Below are 18,169 nucleotides of genomic sequence, written 5' to 3'. Positions count from 1 at the left end.
ATCTCATTCCAGGAAGACGGCTCTTGCATGATTTGTTAGTTTATAAAGTTCTGGGTGTGTCACTATGGGGCACAGTAGTTTTGCTAAGAAATCACTAGTGTAGAAATCACTAGTGTAGATTATTTATTTTAGCAATTTAAGGAGTATTTTACTCCTTTAACCTTGCACAAAGCCTCATAAATCAGTGATTTTGTGTAAGGTTCTGTATAAGATTAAAAGTTTTGTGTAAGGTTAAAGGAGTAAAATGCTCCTTAAATTGCTAAAATAAATAATAAAATTAAATAGAAATAATAACAAAATAAAAGAGATCTTACATTTTCAACCCCATTGACTCTGGGATTGGGAAAGGGCTACAAATGAAATATTGAGACTTCCTGGCCATAGGTTGCCCTCTGCTGATCTAGGACAATAATCCTAATCTTCACAGACTACTGCACACTGGATGTTCTTGTAAATTAAACTGTTCCAAGGCAGCAAGCTTGATGATCAATAATCAAGTCCTGTGAGCTTGCTGCATTTAATAACATTCCAAAAATGTTTGCCTTTTTATGTGCCTTAAATCTGTTAGGTAAGTCTTGTGGCAACCGTTTCTTTTGAGAGCAATTCCTAGAAGAGTTCATGCTGCTAATTCTGAGGCAGATAACATTGGTAAATGCTAGACTTGGCTCCGCTGGGAAAGTGTATATTGCTGCACCAGAGTCAGTGACAGAACCTCATTCAGTAATAGAGCATAGCATCATTGCAGAAGATTGTGCCACTTTACAAGGATAAAGCGCCCAGTTTTATTGGATACAAGATGGGCGGCCAATAGATTTCATAAATACATAAATAAAAATAAATAAATCCAGAGGGCCACTTTGTCTCAAATCACAGTGTGGTCATTTTGTAGTGCTTTGTCTGTACAAGCATTATTTTAATATGTAGTAGAGATGACTTGCTGGCTGTAGAATTCTCCTTTATTTTTACTTTGTTATGAATTGGTTGAGCTTCTTAGGTTACAGTTGAGCAACAGGGTTGGACTTTAAAATAAATGTGTTGGGTTTTTTTGTGTTTTAACGTTGAACTACACAACGTCAAGTATGTGAGATAGTCAGCTATATAAATTGAGTAGATAGACTGTAAATTTCTCAGTGCTAAAGTAGGTTGCAGATATATTTTAGATAGAATTTGCTAAGTGCTATTGCAACACAGTTTATCAAAATATAATGCTGATCCTACAGAGATTTGAGATGTGAAGAGATTTGACTTGTCTGTGATTAACGGGCTTCATTCTGAAAAAGCTGTTGATCTTGATTTCATTTTGTTTCATGCAAATATTTCTATCTTTGGAGTCTTCCCGTTCCTAACAGATCCTTTATGCTTTTGTCATAAGGGGAAACTAAAGCAGATGAGAACACAAACAAAGAAACATCAGAAGAGAAACAGGAAGAAGATAATGATTATCACAGAAGTGATGAACAGGTATTGTTGAAATATAACCTTTGAACTAGCAATTGTTTCCCTTTTTGGTGGTTTAAGACAGTATTTCTCAGTGAGGGAATTTCCAGATGTGTAGAGTTGACTCCCAGAATTCTCAATATGCTGTCTGGATAATTCTAAGAGCTGAAGTTCACACCTTTGGCAGTTGCCCAAGTACAGAAATACATGTTTAAAGTTATAGGATTTTTTCTTTAATTTTTTCCCTTAAAATACCTTCTAAATCACAACGATCCTTTCAGTGAATTCATTTCCATCAATAACTAGGGAGGTTCATTTTTAGAAGAAATGTTTGAAATTGTCACAAATGAAAGTAAGAATGTCCTAGATACCATAATTTTTAAAAATCCTAAGAATGGCTGGTTGTGACTTCCCAAACTTGACTGAAATCTCTGGCACCAGTCCTTGAATTTTTTCTGGGCAAAAATAAATGAGGGGAGACATTAGTGATCCCCTCACAGTTGGCTGACTCCCTTTTCACTATTAACTTTGTTCTCATTTACTAACTCAATCTATTCCTTACAAATTATTCAAAATTCTTTGAAAGAAAAAGAAATTGTTTTTCATTCGCAATAGCTTGCAGCTGTAGGTTGACTTTGGTGGTCAGCCGGCCTATATGGCTGTTCCCAGTTACTTCAGCAGTTCTAAAAATTACCAACTTCATTAGAACTAAACTGAAGGGCTAGAACAGTGATGGCGAACCTTTTCACGGAAACTTAGTGCATGCTCATCAAAACTACGCTCCGGAAAAGCCAATCTTCCGGGTTCTAGTGCGCATGCACGCCCGACAATCAGCTGGTCAGCGTGCATGCGCAGGCCGGTTTTCAGCACTGCGGTGCACACAAAGGGATTACGCTTCGGAAAAGCCAAACTTCTGGGTTCTGGCACTCAGGCGCACACCAGTTTTCAGCACTGCCATGCGCGCGAAGGACAGCTGATCGTTGTGCACGCATACACAGCAGAAACTCAGAAGGCAAACAGGCAAGGCCCCGCGTACAGGGCAACATGGCTTCGTGTGTTACTTTGGGCACACGTGCCATAGGTTCGCCTATGTTCACGGGGCTAGAACATTTTGCATGAATAAATGTTACAGGTAGTCCTAGTTCAAATGAAATGTTACAATGGCACTAACAAAGTGTCTTATGACCATTTTTCACACTTACAACCATTTCAGCATCCCCATGGTCATGTGATCAAAATTCAGATGCTTGGCAACTGACTCATATTTATGATAGTTGCAGCATCCCAGGGTCATGTGATCACCTTTTTTTGTGACCTTCAGATAAGCAACGTCAATGGAGAAGCCAGATTTACTTAACAACCGTGTTACTAACTTCACAACTGCAGTGATTCATTTAACTGTTTTGCTTAGCCACAGATATTTTGGGCTCATTTGTGGTTGTAAATTGAGGACTACATGTCTACACAACATTTTTCCTTGCTGCATAATTTATGTTGTTTTGAACTGAAGAATGTAAAGTGACCAACTGCATCTGTGCTTAACATCTGAGAATAACTGGAAGCAGAAGACCTGGAACTTATTTCTCAGTGTTCTAGTTGAAAAGGCCTTAGGCAGAGAGGAATTTATGTTGTTTAGTAAAGGTTGTGCATATACCATTTTATTAATCCCATGGATATTTGGATTTATGCTCATCCTAGAATCTCCAGGTTCCGTAAAGTTTTATTTGTGTGTGTGTGTGTATTTGTTGTTGTTTGTTGCAAAATCGTGTCTGACCCATTGCGACCCCATGGACAACATTCCTCCAGGTCTTCCTGTCCTACCATCCTCCGGAGTCCATTTAAGCTCCCGCCTACTGCTTCAGTGATTCCATCCAGCCACCTCATTCTCTTTCGTCCCCTTCTTCTTTTGCCCTCAATCGTTCCCAGCATTAGGCTCTTCTCCAGTGAGACCTTCCTTCCCACTAGGTGGCCAAAGTATTTGAGTTTCATCTTCAGGATCTGGCCTTCTAAACAGCAGTCAGGGTTGATCTCCTTTAAGACTGACCAGTTTAATTGCCTTGCAGTCCAAGGGACTCACTGGAGTCTTCTCCATAGTTCAAAGGCCTGAATTCTTTGGTGCTCAGCCTTTCTTATGGTCCAACTTTCACAGCCATACATTGCAACTAGGAAAACCATAGCCTTGACTATATACACTTTTGTTGGCAGGGTGATGTCTCTGCTTTTTAGTATGTTGTCTAGATTTGCCATAGCTTTCCTCCCCAGGAGCAAGCCTCTTTTAATTTCTTGATTGCAGTCCCCATCTGCAATGATCTTGGAGCCCAGGAAAATAATATACATACACATAAAAAAATAAAAGTTTATGGAACCTGGAGATTCTAGGATGAGCATAGATCCAAATGTCCATGGGATTAGTAAAACGGTGTATGCACAACCTTTAGTAAACCAGCAACTGCACACAATAAGAAACTGTCATCACAGTGAAGGAATTTCTCCATCCCACACACACACACACACACACTTGCAAACAAATGATTTAATTCAGTTTGATAGGCAATTGCCCTTACCTTAGTGAAAATTTCTCCAAGTATCATAGAGAAAATTCCTTAGAGCTGTGACGGTGAACCTATGGCACGCTTGCCACAGGTGGCATGTGGAGCCATTTCTGCGAGCATGTGAGCCGTTGCCCTAGGTCAGCTCCACTGCACATGCACGCCTCCCGCCTGCCAACTGATTTTCAGGTCTCTGCCATGCATGTGGGAGATGTGCGCATGTGTGGGGGGGTTCCAGGAGGCTTCAGGAAGGCCTGTTAGGCCCAAAATGGGGCATGGGGAAGGTGTGGCGCACCGCCCACCCCCCCGTGGCCCGTTTTTGGTCCCAGGAGGCTTCAGCGAGGCCTGCTAGGCCCAAAATGGGTGCGGAGGGGTCACGCGCAGGGGCACGCAGGGGATTGCATCATGGGTGTGGGCATGTGGTCGTGCACACACACATGCTTTTGGCACCCAAGGGAAAAATATTTAGCCATCACTGCCTTAGAGCATATTAGAACACCCCTTTCTAGTGCACTCTTTTACTTTCTTATCCTTAAGCTCTTCCAGATTTCCTGGAAGAGTTTAAGGATAAGAGCTTTCTGTGGTGGGAGGACTTTCCCACCACAGAAAACCATTCTTTATAGCTAGGATTGCCAGATAGGCTCCCTTCTGAATTTAAGCAGACCCACCACTGATCTGTTGTTTCCCCTTGTTACGTAACGTGGGCATCATGCAGTTTAGAATGCTCTGCTTCTGCTGCTACGAAATGAGAACTTAAATTGTAACCTGTACTTGCTCTTTCCTTACAGGTAAGCATCTGCTTGGAATGCAACAGTAGCAAATTGCGTGGATTGAAGAGAAAATGGATTCGTTGTTCAGCACAAGCTACAGTCTTGCATCTAAAGAAGTTCATTGCCAAAAAACTTAATCTTTCTTCATTTAATGAGGTAATCAGGGGTTATAGAGTAAAACAAAGAGAAACAAAAAAGTGTGGCTGGTTTTTTTTAAAAAAATAACTGTGTAACTTTTTTTTTCTTAAAAAGTCATGTTAAATCCTTAGAGATGGTTGATTTTTCCTGAAACAGAATTGCTGTTTCAGTCACTTAACTAATGTATAATAAATGAAGCAGTGCCTTAACAGATATTAAGCTTTCAAAATGTGATTCTGAAGCTTCCCAATATTCCTTAGTTTGCACTTGAAGCATTAATGTAAATATATCTAGTGAGAAAAATTCACGGGGAGACCTTTAGTGGAGACAAGTTTAAAAACTGCAGAACAAGCAAGTGCCTTCAGATGTTTATATGAATTCTGAAGGTCACAATAATTTCTTTAAAAATAAAAAAGTTTAAACTTTAAGATTTTAAATTACACATGTATTGTGGATGGATTGTGAAAGAGATGATGTAAAATTTCAGTGCATATTATTGAAAAATAATCTGTTACAACTAATGTCTGCTAAAGTGCCATGCATTTATTTAAATAATATCTTGAAAGCCAGTTGTCTAGGTTATCTGCTGTATTTATTGCAAGGAAATTGAGTTTGACTCATTTTTCATTAGCTTGCAAACACATTGGCTTACATTTGAGGAAAAGTCTAGTCTGATATTTACTTGGCAGTATACTAGGGCTTTTGAGTAAGATACAGCCAGTTTGGTGTAGTGATTAAAGAACCAGGCATTAGAAGCCCGTGTTTTCTAGTGCCATGTTAGGCACAAAGCCAGCTGGGTGATCTTGGGCCTATCACTCTTTCCAAGCTCTAGGAAGAAGGCAATGACAAACTTTGCCAAAAAAACTCCAGGGACTTGTCCATCCAATTGCCAGCAGTCAATACTGTCTTAAAAACAGCAAAATGTTCTAATATATGTTAATGAAGATCTGTTAATTAAAATGCAGAGACTCTCTATTTCTTTGGAAAATCAACTTGAAGTCAAGAAAATAGCCCTCAGCACATTGATTTTGGAAAATCATGGATTTTATGAAAGGCAGAAAGATTTTTGCTGTTTCATGGCACAATTCAACCTGCATTTGATTCGCAGGTTTGACTAAGAACACCCACCTATCCACGCACATGCACATACACACGTGCCCGCGTGTGCACACACACACACACACACAGTTTAGTATGATCTGTTGATAAATGTAAATCATCTTACTGTTTGTTTCCATTGAAAATTTTGTTCACTCAGGTATATCTCAGTTTCCTCTTTTCCTCACTTAGACTATAGTGGAGCAAACTCATTTTGATCTGTATCAGTATTTTTTGGTTTTGGTGATTTTGAGATGTATGGACTTAAACTCCTAGAATTAACCAACCAGCCAACTGCAAGCTGAAGTCCACACATTTTAACATTGCCAAAGTTGGGAAACGCTCATGCTTGCATGTCTTCAAACATTCCAGTTCATTAGAAATTTCCCCTTTGGTTTCTCTAGTCCATTTCTTAGAACTTGTTAATGTGTGGTGAGAATATTCACAAATATGAGGAGGATTTGGGGTGGTTTCATTACAGAGGGAAGCAGTACTACTTTAGTAGTTTGGAAGAGATAGGCAGTAAAAATGGTTCAAAAGGATTTCTAGGATTTAATATCTAAATTCGTCTCTTATAGACCATCTATTTGATTCAGGAGCAGTGTTTATTTCAGAGAAAATAACTGATTATTCAACCTGGACCACAGTTCTTTTTGTTTTGTTTTTTTAACTTTGTGAACTTAAGACACTGAGAGTCAAGGCTGGTTTGGTAGCTCTTTGGAGGTGGGAATGAAGTTCTAGTCCCTGTTGAAACAATCCAGAGAGAAAAGATTTTCCAATTATTAGGCAATATGTGCTCTCTTTTTTGGAGGTATCTGGCAAATTGTGAGAAGAACTTTTGGAGTGTGAGAATTTTAGTATCAGCAACTGATGGAACAGAAGGAGAAAATAAATGTACAATCATTTACGTGTCAAGTAGGACATCTGCTATGTTTTGAGGGCATACATAGGTTATAGCTGAAATAGTTACGTGAGGTTTTTGTTCTTCATAATATCAGACTCTGGCTTTCAAATTAAAAACAGGCAAGAAATTTCACATCCAATTTCTACCATTTTCTGTTTGCTATTGCTTGTAACTTGCCTATTTGGAAATAATCATTCCCTGGACAGCTAATTAAGTTAGCCTCCACATATCCAATATAGAATCCTATCAGGAACTCACTTTTTTAAACTACCAGTTTTAGAACTCATTTTCTCAGGCCTTTGCTTCCAGGTTTTTCAGACGATGAAGCTCAGAACTTGCACATGTTCACTTTGTTAATTTTCTCACTCTGGATTTAGTTAATTTCTGTAAGGCCAGAATATCTGGTCTTTTGTAGATTATGGAGCAGATGGTGATCCAGCAGAGTGAAGAGTGAAGTTTATGCCCTGAAATAATTCTGCATCTCCTGTAAGTGCTGAAATTTTTATCTCCCACCCACCAGGAAAATTAAATGGTAGAATATACATATTATTCAACTTGTAGAATAATGGTTGGTTAGAACTAAATCTCTAGCTGAGTTTTACAGTATTGGAAAAGTCCAGACACCTGAAGAGATTTTGGGAGGCAATATTTGACTGGTAGTATCATACCATTTCATGCCATTAAAAAGCAAAACAAAATTTTGTTTTAATTGCATCATTATTTGCATCTTGTAAATCGATCTCTTTAGTAAAAATATAAATCTTTTGTTCCTTTATCAGCTGGATATATTATGCAATGAAGAAATTCTGGGCAAGGACCATACTCTCAAATTTGTAGTTGTCACAAGATGGAGATTTAAGGTATGCAGCATTGGTAATCGATTGATGCATTTAATATTCTCCCTTTGAAACTCTAAACCTTTACTTTATCATTCATAAAGATATAACTGATGTCCTGATTCCTTGTGGTCCTTCTCTTTCCATGTTCTCAGGTCAGAAATTATCTTACTGTTTTGTTTTAGCTTGGGCAGGAAAATAAAGGGGGGAGGGATGCTTGGCTTTGGGACATCTTTGCTTTGGGCAAAGATAGAGATAATGTCTGCCAAAGTCTTCGGACCAGAAATGTCTAATTTCCCCACCACTTAGGGGTAGCCCTGCAGAACCTGCTGAGATATTGAGCCTGAGGGTTGCTGTGTCTCCTGGGCCATCAATCATGGGCATCAGAGTCCTAAACAAAGGTTAAGCTTAAAAACAAGTTCGTTTGTTTATTAATGGTCTGCATCAGAGAGTTCCTCAAGCAATTATGTTTATTTTTCAGAAAGCACCTCTACTGCTACATTACAGACCGAAAATGGACTTGCTGTAAGAACTGTTTTGTCCTTGTGGACGGTTTTTTTGCAGAGACTATCATCAGGCACCTTCTTAGTGCATCGTTACTCAATTCACTCGTGACATAGACCAGCAAAATCCATTCCTGAAAAACAGTAGTACTTTCCCACCCCACCATTCTGAATATTTCTCTGAGAGATGCATTAAACTCAACGTTCAGGACAGTAAAAATATTTATACTATTTTCTACAAAAAAAAAAAAAAAAAAAGGAAAGTGCAGTTTGAACGGACACTACCAGCATGATGTTTACAGACATTGAAAGCACTTCACAGTTCCCTCTGTGTAGCTCAGTTCTTGGTCATCATCTTGAAAGATGCAAAATAGGTTAAAATGTAAGGGAAGGAGGTAATTTTCAATTTCTTGTCACCAAGCAGCTCTTGGATTCTTTTGCAACTTAGCTTAAACATAGCCCTTCCTTCCGTCTTCCTTCCTTCCTTCCTTCCTTCCTTCCTTCCTTCCTTCCTTCCTTCCTTCCTTCCTTCCTTCCTTCCTTCCTTCCTTCCTTCCTTCCTTCCTCCCTCCCTCCCTCCCTCCCTCCCTCCCTCCCTCCCTCCTCTCTCTCTCTCTCCAAGTGTTCTGTCTCTTAAACCTCGCGGGCAATTGTTGATCAGTAAGCCCTTCATAGTATTTAACATTGGAAAAAAAAATGTAATGGTTGGCAGTGACTTGAGATCATGATACAGTTCTGGATTCTGCTCCTTTGTTCCTCTGCTGATTCATTTGAGGAAGGTATTGGAATGAGTGATTTCCATTTTATTTCAGTTTTCTCAGATCACACAAACTGTTGAGCATTTAGGGGTGGCGGGGGGGGGGGAACATCCTTTTTCTGTAATATGTGTGACTTACATAGCTGGGGCGGAAACTGGGATTTCCTGTTCTGAAAAATGAAATAAGCCTTTAGCAGCCTTAACTACTTGAACTCCAGTATTGTTCTCTTGAACAACACATAATACTAATGCTGGAGCATGCATTCTATGACAGGCATGAGTTCACTGACCTTCCTGCTGGGTTCTAGCTTCTATAAGAAGACCATTGTGTTTGCCTAATTCTCTACTTGAACTATCTTTACGTGTTCGGATTTAGTTGGCACTATGGTACTTTTGGGCCTTAACCTATAAATCTATTTATTTTTAAATCCAGCCCCCCAAGGGATTTGATTTCTCCCTCTAGACTATGTAAGTGCACTTTCTCTTTAAGTAGAGGTGGGAACGGTGTGTGAAGGGCAATGTTGCTTTCCCTTTAATATCTTTAAGGTTGGGTTGTTTTTTTGTTTTTTGTTTTTTTAAAAAAAGGTTGCATTCAGTGGTGGTACCGCAAATATGGACCATGCGAAATATATGTTATTCTTCATCTGGACGGGATATGTAAGACACTTTCATCTGGGAGAACCACGTCATTGATTTTAAATACTCCAGTGTGTTCAAGAATGCATGCGCATACTCCTTGTTGCATGTATATAGGCATGTTTTCTGTCTCTCTCTCTCTCTCTCTCTCTTCCATATGCACATACATATATGCAGAGGCACAAGTATTCTTTGCATGAACACAAGTCTGCCTTTCCTCCATTGGGACACCAGTTTGGATGGGATATGACCAGAACAGGGAAGAAGGTGCTGCCGAGAAGGATTACTGAGAGGGTATATTTTTTTAATTTCTCAAGATTTTTCTCTTTGATGCAGAATTTGCCTTTACTCTGTCTTACTAGCTCTATTGTTTATAATCCCGCTGCTGATTGAACAGGTCCTTAGGCAGAAGCAGAGGATAGCCCAATGAGGATGGGCTATATTTTGGCTGAGTTTGAGAGAGAGATCACTAGGAAGACAAAAGTCTTGAGTTTCGCCATCCTTTACGGAAGTCACTTCCGTTTGGAGGTGTATGTTCTGGTGGTGAATATTCAGGACTGGTAGCAATTTGCTAACATTTGTTTCTTGTTCTTCTGAATATCCTTGCTCTGCAAGTGTGACTCACAGGGAATTTTTCCTATAGGGAGCAAGCCTCAGCAAAAAGATACACGACGGGTGTGGGTGAGTGGACAAACCTGAATAAGTACAGGGATGGGGCAGGAAACAAAATGGAAATGAGTAAATGCAAATGTGAGGCAAGGAAGGGCTCTTTTCATACTGTTCAGGATTTTTTAGACATCGGTAATGCATCAGATAACATATATTCAATTAAGCTATTAGATCTCATTTTCTGAAATGAATTGTTCTCACACCGTGGAAACCCTTTATAATTTCTGTTAGAAGGAGACAAAACGCATTCCTTTCATAATGCCAATTATTTCCTATATATCTGCTGAAGTTAAAAGGGTCACGTTTTTTTTTTTTTTGTAAAGTACCAATTTCTCCTCCTGTGGCTTCTCCTGTCGGCAGGACATATTAGCTATGTTAGGAGCCTATCCCTCCCGAGTTGTTTTCCTTCTCTAATTTCATAATGATAAATTAGATGGAAATCAAAAGAAAGGAACAAAGAAGAAACAGGAGGAGATGGAGAAAGGTACAAGAGTCGGCTTGCACATGAGCAGTGGAAGTGGGAATGGAGGACAAATGGAAAAAACATTGGGCAACCTTTTGGTAGAGAGCGTTCTGCGCATGTCTTGTTGCAATGAGCTAGAGTTGAAAAAAAAAAGTACATCACACACACCTTAAAAGCAATTTTCCACTCACCATACGAGGTGAACATGAGTGCACTGGCACCCCTTGTAACATTTGCACTCATTTAAATTGGGGTGTGTTGCAGGAGATTTTCTACTAGTAAGTGCGCTTAAAAAGGTAATAGTTCTTAATTATATAAAATTTGTATAATAAGTAAGTGCTTACTAATGATAGATGATTGCCCGCCATTATTCTGGAAAAATAGCTGAGATATAAATAAAATGGTTAGGGAATGGAAGAAAACACCTTTATTGAAATTGGGGGGGGGGGAGAGGGGGGGCTGTGGGAAAATGTGCCAGGCTGCCATAAATAGGACAGCCTTTAAAATTCCCCATCTTCTCCTTTTATAGGTGACCAGGTGCTATCTGAAAACATCCTGGCTAACAGTGCTTAGTGAGCCTTAAATTTAGCCAGCCTGTTGAATTGATTCAGGCTTTCCCAAACTTTTGCTCTCTAGACATGGCCAGTGGGCTTGATGAGAGTTTTATTTCAATACATTTATTTCGAGAACACCAGGTTGGGGAAAAGTGTGTGTTAAACCTTTAGAGGGTATAATGACCTTGTGCAACTATTAACTCTACCTCAGAACAGATACACAGCTGAATTGTTCCACCAATGCCATCTTAAAATGCAGAATACATCCCCCCACACACATTGCGCAATTTAAACTGAGGGATTAAATAGTATTAAGGTGCAAACTGTAACCCCGTTACTCTCTTCGACTGCAGCCGTTTACAGAACCCGCACTGCTATGTTTCTAGCAAGTTTTTGAATCACTTGAATTTGATACGGTGCTATATTACTACATTATGTAATCAGGTGCATGGAACAAAAGCCAGCTGTTGACACCCAAGCTGGTTTTTTCACTCATAGATGATTATTTTCTAACAGCCTGACAACAAAGACAGTGGCAGAAAATACTTTTTTAAAAAAAGAATTTTTGTTTTCCTTCTAAACAGTTTCTCAGAATATTTCTTCTCCTATGGAAACGGCATCCTTTGGGGATTATTTGTTTCAAAGGCCTGTCTTGTTTTATCAGAAAAACGATGGTTAATACCAGTAGAACAGATTCTTGTTATATCAGCTGTCTCTCTTCTGTGAAGCTTTTAAGGGGCAGGTTGCACAATGATTTGGGTGGGAAAACATTCTGTTGATTTTTCTGGCTTTAGGTCTTCACTTCTAGTGTAAGTGGTTTGGAGTTGCTCCGGCCACATTAAGTTTGTCTAGATCGATTAAGTGATACATGATTAACTGTGAAGTAATTTCTGTTCTTTGTTTTAATTAACTGCTTACCACTGGTAAACGAAAGCAGTCAAATGGTCTTGTTGCATTATCTTTAGCAACAAAAAGACAGGACGAGGCAGGCTGATGGTCTCGCTTGGTATAATTTTCTTTTTAAGATAGAGAAATCAGAATATATAATATTGAATTTTAAATAAGATGGGGGGGTTGAAAAGTTAACTTTATAAAATTATTTATTCTATTTTAAGCTTTCTCTCTTACTTTTTACCATCTAAGTATTTTTTTTTAATTATTATTATTACTTTCTTTTGGTTTTGATGGTCCAGCTTTATTTATGGGCATATAAAATGAAATTGTGAGATGTTTTTTACAAGCTTCTTCCTTCCTTTTGTGAGGGGCCAAATTAGATTTTGCACTAAATGAGGTCTCTTACCAAAAATGGCAACTGTCTGCCTGCTTTCCACCTGTTGTAAGGTCTGATGTAAAGAGCATGGTATCTTTACATTCTGTATTTCTTTCTCATCACTTGGAGGGGGGGGGGGGAGGAAATCTCAGAGAACAACTTTGTAACTTATATCCTGGGTAAATTTAATGAAATGTCCTAAAGTAGCAAACAAACATAGAGCAGCGATTGGCTACCATAGTTGCCACATTTAGTGTAATTTTAGTTTGGCCCCATTTATTCTTATTATTTTTTTAAAAAAATAAATGGTATGTTTTTGTATGGATAAAGAGAGCATTACTTTATGCTTTTTGTGCAATAGGTTGGAAACATGCTTCTGTTAGGCATACTTTTTAAATGGTAAATGTAGCATTGACTAACTGCAGTTTGGAGAAAGATGATGTAGGTAGTTTTAAGTTTACATTCGAACGGGATCTCCTTCCTTCTCCCTTTTCTTGGGATTCTTAAGAGTGACAAATGGGGAGTTGTGTCTGTGTGCAAGAACTACCTGTCGGCAATATTTGAACAGCAATCTGGCAAGACCTCTTCAATGTGAACCGTGGAAACTTGCAGCCTATCAGAAATGTTTCTTGTGTGCCATTGGTATGTCTGGTATTTCTCAATATGATACCATTGAACTTGGAAATATTTATTTCTTTGCGGTTGTGCAATGTTCTAGACACAATCTCTTATGTTCTGGGAGTAATACAATAATTTTAAATATCAGATTACAAACTATGATGGTGCTATTTTTTTTCTCTTCAATTGGATTCGAGATTTTGGAAAGTTTATCTGGCTCCTGTTGTTTTCACAACAATTTAATTAATCTTTGGGAAATTTACTGTCTTCTTTTCCAGTGGATGGCAGATTTATTAACATTAAGTTAATGTTAACCTATTTGCAATTATTTGAAACTGAGCTGCAAATGCAATAGGAGAAAGCCAACCAGTTTGTACATCTACACTATGACTCTTTGATAACTTTATATTTTAAATCAGTACATAAGAAATGCATTTACTGCAGACCAAACTGTATTTTACAGAAAAAAATCCTCTTTCTGTATTTCCTCAGGTAATTGCTCTGGTGTTAAACACTTCATGTGATACCTTAACTTAGCATATATTTGTGTGTGTGCTTTGGGATTTAAAATATAAAATGACAAGGCACACAGGCAGACCATTGCATGTCAAAATTGCAAGTGGATATCTTCACCTTGTAGTCAAAATGTGCACAGAAAACACAGCATTTTTCTTCAGAGGTGTATTCTTGGCTTGGAAACACGCTTTCCTTTCTAAGTGGAACTTACATGATATAAACTTGCTCCAAGAATTTCTTTCTAACCCTAAATTCTCCAAGAACCTAGATAGCTAACCCTAAAAATGCCAAGAGGGTGATGTACAGTGGAGGAGTAGGAGTGCATGTGCTTAACAGCTTTTCCTATCCACCACTTGTCCTGCAACCCAGCAAACAGACATTTTTATCCATGACTGAAGAATACAAGGAAGTTTAACAAGGAAAAGTGGTAAAGGAAGCACCATGTGCTTTCTTTCTTGCCTGTCCGCCATCTGTTTATTACAAAACACACACTCAACATACTGCACTGAAGTTCTTTGGTAGATATCTGGAATCCCATATCTAGATCTGTTGCTGAATGAATAGCTTTTGCCAAGGGCAGGTGTCTAACATCAAACTTAAGGTCCATGAACATTCAATTAAAGAAAATGTTGATAAGTCACCCTGTCCCCTTTACATTGTGTGATTGGGCACATGTTCTTGCATGAGGAGTCAACTAAGATGTGCTGTGTATAACCATTGTATAACAGGGTCCTCCAAAAAATGCCCTAATTTTTTTTTTAAATGCAATTTTTTAAAAATAGCAACCAGGCAATTTAGGGTTATAGGACAATAAGCCAGTGCAACCATTTAATCCTTTATCCTTACTATGTGGCATCATAAAGTGACTGAAAATTCTTGCCGTATTGGGGGAAAAAAAAAATCATAGTTTTGGCTTGGTTTCAATTGGACGTTTACATTTTTTTTTATGCTTTGTGTTGCTGTGTAACTTTTGTACTATTGGTGGCTAGTTTTTGTCTAAATAAGCCTTTCTGGGAATTATTGCTTGTTTTGATTTTTATTATAGTGAAGCTTGTATTCAGTGTTCTGCCAATTAATATTATATGCTTGTAATAAAAGCAAAAAAAAAAAAGTTGTCCGATCTCTATTTTTCAAGGGTGTGAAAGTAACAGGTGAATCTCTCTTTGTGTTTGCAAATAACCGTGGAATCCAGTACAATGAACATGCTCTAATGCAGTGGTTCTCAACCTGTGGGTCGCGACCCCTTTGGGGGTCAAACGACCCTTTCACAAGGGTCGCCTAAGACCATCCGAAAACACATATTTTCAATGGTCTTAGGAATAATTTTATGGTTGGGGGTCACCACAACATGAGGAACTGTATTAAAGGATCGCAGCATTAGGAAGGTTGAGACCCACTGCTCTAATGGAAGACCTGAAAGACTAGTTTAGGAATACACTGTCATGTAATTGCCAAGAGTTGACACTGACATGTTGGGACATGATCAATCAATCAATGAAAAAGCTGCCTGCTAGGCTATCTGCCTGTGAATCCATCCCATGGCAGATAGCAGATTTATGTCTCAGTGATTTCTGTGAGTTTTTTGGTCTCTGAAACATATAATCTGTTATCTACATGCATTTGGTTGACTAATGCATTTGGTTTATGAAGATTCAAAATTTAGCACAGCCATAAAGGTAAAGGTTCCCCTCGCACATATGTACTAGTCGTTCCCGACTCTAGGGGGCGGTGCTCATCTCCGTTTCAAAGCCGAATAGCCAACGCTGTCTGAAGACATCTCCGTGGTCATGTGGCTGGCATGACTCAATGCCAACGGTGCACGGAACGCTGTTACCTTCCCATCAAAGGTGGTCCCTATTTTTCTATTTGCATTTTTAACGTGCTTTCGAACTGCTAGGTTGGCAGAAGCTGGGACAAGTAACGGGAGCTCACCCTGTTACGTAGCCATAAGGCTTGTAAATTAAAACCAGCCTATCAGCAGACTTCATAGCTGCAATGATGGATTGAGATCCATCCATCCGTCCTTTCAACCAACCAACCAGCCAACCAACCAATTAATTTATTGCTCCTGTACTGTAGTATTCACTATTGATAAGTTTTGGAGAATTCATGCACACACACGTCTTTTGATTCTAATAAAACAGTTGTCCATCTATGGATTTTGAATTGTTAGATCATGGATTAACTGACTTAACTTAGATATGGATAAAAACTAATTATTTTGATATATGTATACCTTGATTTTGTGATATATTTTTTTTACATGAAATCACCCCCCCCCAAAAAAAACCCCCTAAAGAGTGTATTGGTTTCAGAAGATCGCATTGTAAAATTCAAGCCACTGGTGATTTTTGGTGTCACAGAAATGCATACATGAGACATTTTTGAGATACTCCAGTAATAATTTTAGCAATTTTAAAAAAAATCATGTATATTTACTGATCTCTGCATCAGTTTGTCACCTTTACACTAGAAGTCTATAGGTAACTATTTTACAAAAAATTACTACAAATGATTGGCTATGTTCCTGTGGCAGTCCTTTTGTTGAGCTTCTTACTTGCAACACTATTTAAAAGCTTAGAGACTCCCACAATAAGACATAGCATGTTTGTTTTCTCCTACATGGTGACTTAAATTTCTTGCTAGATATACCCAGAGCAAAAAAAAAAAAGTTAAAAATTTTGCATTAGTTTTACAAAATGCAACCCTGTAATCTGCATAAATTACAAAATCTTCACAGAAGCATTTTGATTAAATCAATCTCTTTATTGTTTATGATTGTTAAGAGCCTCCAGTGCCTTTCCTGAGTCATTGGTACTGACAGATGGAGCGGCTGCATTATAGTTTCATATACAACTTCACCCGTTCATTTTTACTACTCTTCCACCATTTGGAACTGGGTGGAGAAAATGAGGCTTTTGGCATTAAAAATAATTCCTGAGCCCAGTGTGTACAGTTGTGCTCCTAGGTTTTATACAACACTTGCAAAATTTGTAAGATGTGGACCATTTAGTAAATGCAGGAAGTTACTATGGAATGGAATGGGAACCTGCCCATTCCATTCGTAACTTGAGGATTTGTGGGAGTGAATCTCATACCTTGAACGCGATCATTCCCTCCATTTGCCCACACATTCGCTAATCGAATGCGCAGTTTGCTAAGTGCACAACAGGTATTTCAGGGTGGGGAAGGCCATGGGGGGGGGGGGCTAGTGATGGAACAGGCCACCTGCTTAAGACCACCCAAGGCCTCCCCAACCCACTGAAATACCTCATACTCCCCACAATTGCTTCCTACCCAACCAACCTGCTGTGGCATGTCACCATGCGAAGATCTAGCAAGCTGACTCCTCTCCAGCCTCTCAGCTGTGCGCGCCCTTCTGCAGCTCTGTTTTGGTGTGCTCAGGCCTCACCCGGCACTTTGCCGGCCTAAAACAGAGCGTTGGAGGGGCAGAGGCCGGGGTAGGCCCACCCCTCTGAAGCTCCATTTTGGCCAGCAAAGTGCAGGATGAATGTTGCAGAGCCTCTGCTGTTTGTAAGGGCAAAAACAGCCATGGTGGTCATGATTTGTAATTTTGGGACTTGTTTGTAAACACTACGGGGCACTTATCGCATAACTTGGAACATTCGCTACGGGGAAGGCTCATAACTCAGGGATTACCTGTAAACATGAGTGATCAGGCATAACACTTTCTTACTACAAATTATGTTATTGGGTATCACAGAACAGCGCAATCATTGAACAAACCATACAATAAAGGAGATAATAAAAAGCAACAGAATTCTGCCAGAGATTGATCAGGAGATGCCAGTTCTTGACCTGTGCAACTCCTGTGTAATTCATATAAAACAGTCTCAACATTTCTGGAGGTATCCATAGCAGGAGGGATGCTCAATGTTTCCTTCCTTCCTTCCTTCCTTCCTTCCTCCCTCCCTCCCTCCCTCCCTCCTTGATAACTTCCCCTCTCAAGTGAATTGTGTTTGCACTTTTTCATGGAGTAAAAGCCTTTCCCCCTTCTTCCCATCCACAAATACAAAACTCTCAGTTTAATTTTCTAAAGTATGTTTTCAATTTCTTTAAAAAGAAATATATTAAAAGGGAATTTGACACAAGATTATAAAAACTACAGAAACACAAAAGGAAAAGTGAAAAAAGACAGAAAATGTAAAAGAAAAAGATAAAGAAATGGGGAAAAAAAGATCTAAAGAGTAACGTCCAATCTTTCAAACATAAATAATTGCCACTTCCAGCCTCACAAACGACATATGTTCCCTTCTTTCAATAAACTACTTTTTTAAATCAATGTATTCCCAAAATCCCCAATTCAGCTTAATCCATTTTCAGCAAAAATTCATATAGGGTTTCCTGTCTTTTATAAAAATATTTACTGCTCCCTCCCTTAATCAGACAAATCAATAGAGCCATTTCTACTATCTCTGCCATCCTCACGA

At 38.9% G+C, this 18,169-nt stretch overlaps 1 protein-coding gene across 1 annotated transcript in view; it reads left to right on the top strand.

The window, feature by feature from the left end:
• PCGF3 (polycomb group ring finger 3) overlaps positions 1 to 8,663 on the top strand; it is a 53,502-nt gene extending 44,839 nt beyond the window's left edge. The window contains exons 7-10 of the mRNA XM_070935439.1: positions 1,373 to 1,461; positions 4,775 to 4,912; positions 7,676 to 7,756; positions 8,214 to 8,663. Of these exons, the coding sequence (XP_070791540.1) occupies positions 1,373 to 1,461; positions 4,775 to 4,912; positions 7,676 to 7,756; positions 8,214 to 8,261 (356 nt within the window). The 3' untranslated portion in view covers positions 8,262 to 8,663. The remainder of the gene's footprint in view (positions 1 to 1,372; positions 1,462 to 4,774; positions 4,913 to 7,675; positions 7,757 to 8,213) is intronic.
• Positions 8,664 to 18,169: the final 9,506 nt, after the last annotated feature.

Source organism: Pituophis catenifer, unplaced genomic scaffold (genome assembly GCF_029215685.1).
Source record: "Pituophis catenifer annectens isolate HBS135680 unplaced genomic scaffold, rPitCat1.0.hap2 SCAF_2, whole genome shotgun sequence".
NCBI classification, from domain to species: domain Eukaryota; kingdom Metazoa; phylum Chordata; class Lepidosauria; order Squamata; family Colubridae; genus Pituophis; species Pituophis catenifer.
This window is presented reverse-complemented; position numbering and strand designations above follow the sequence as displayed.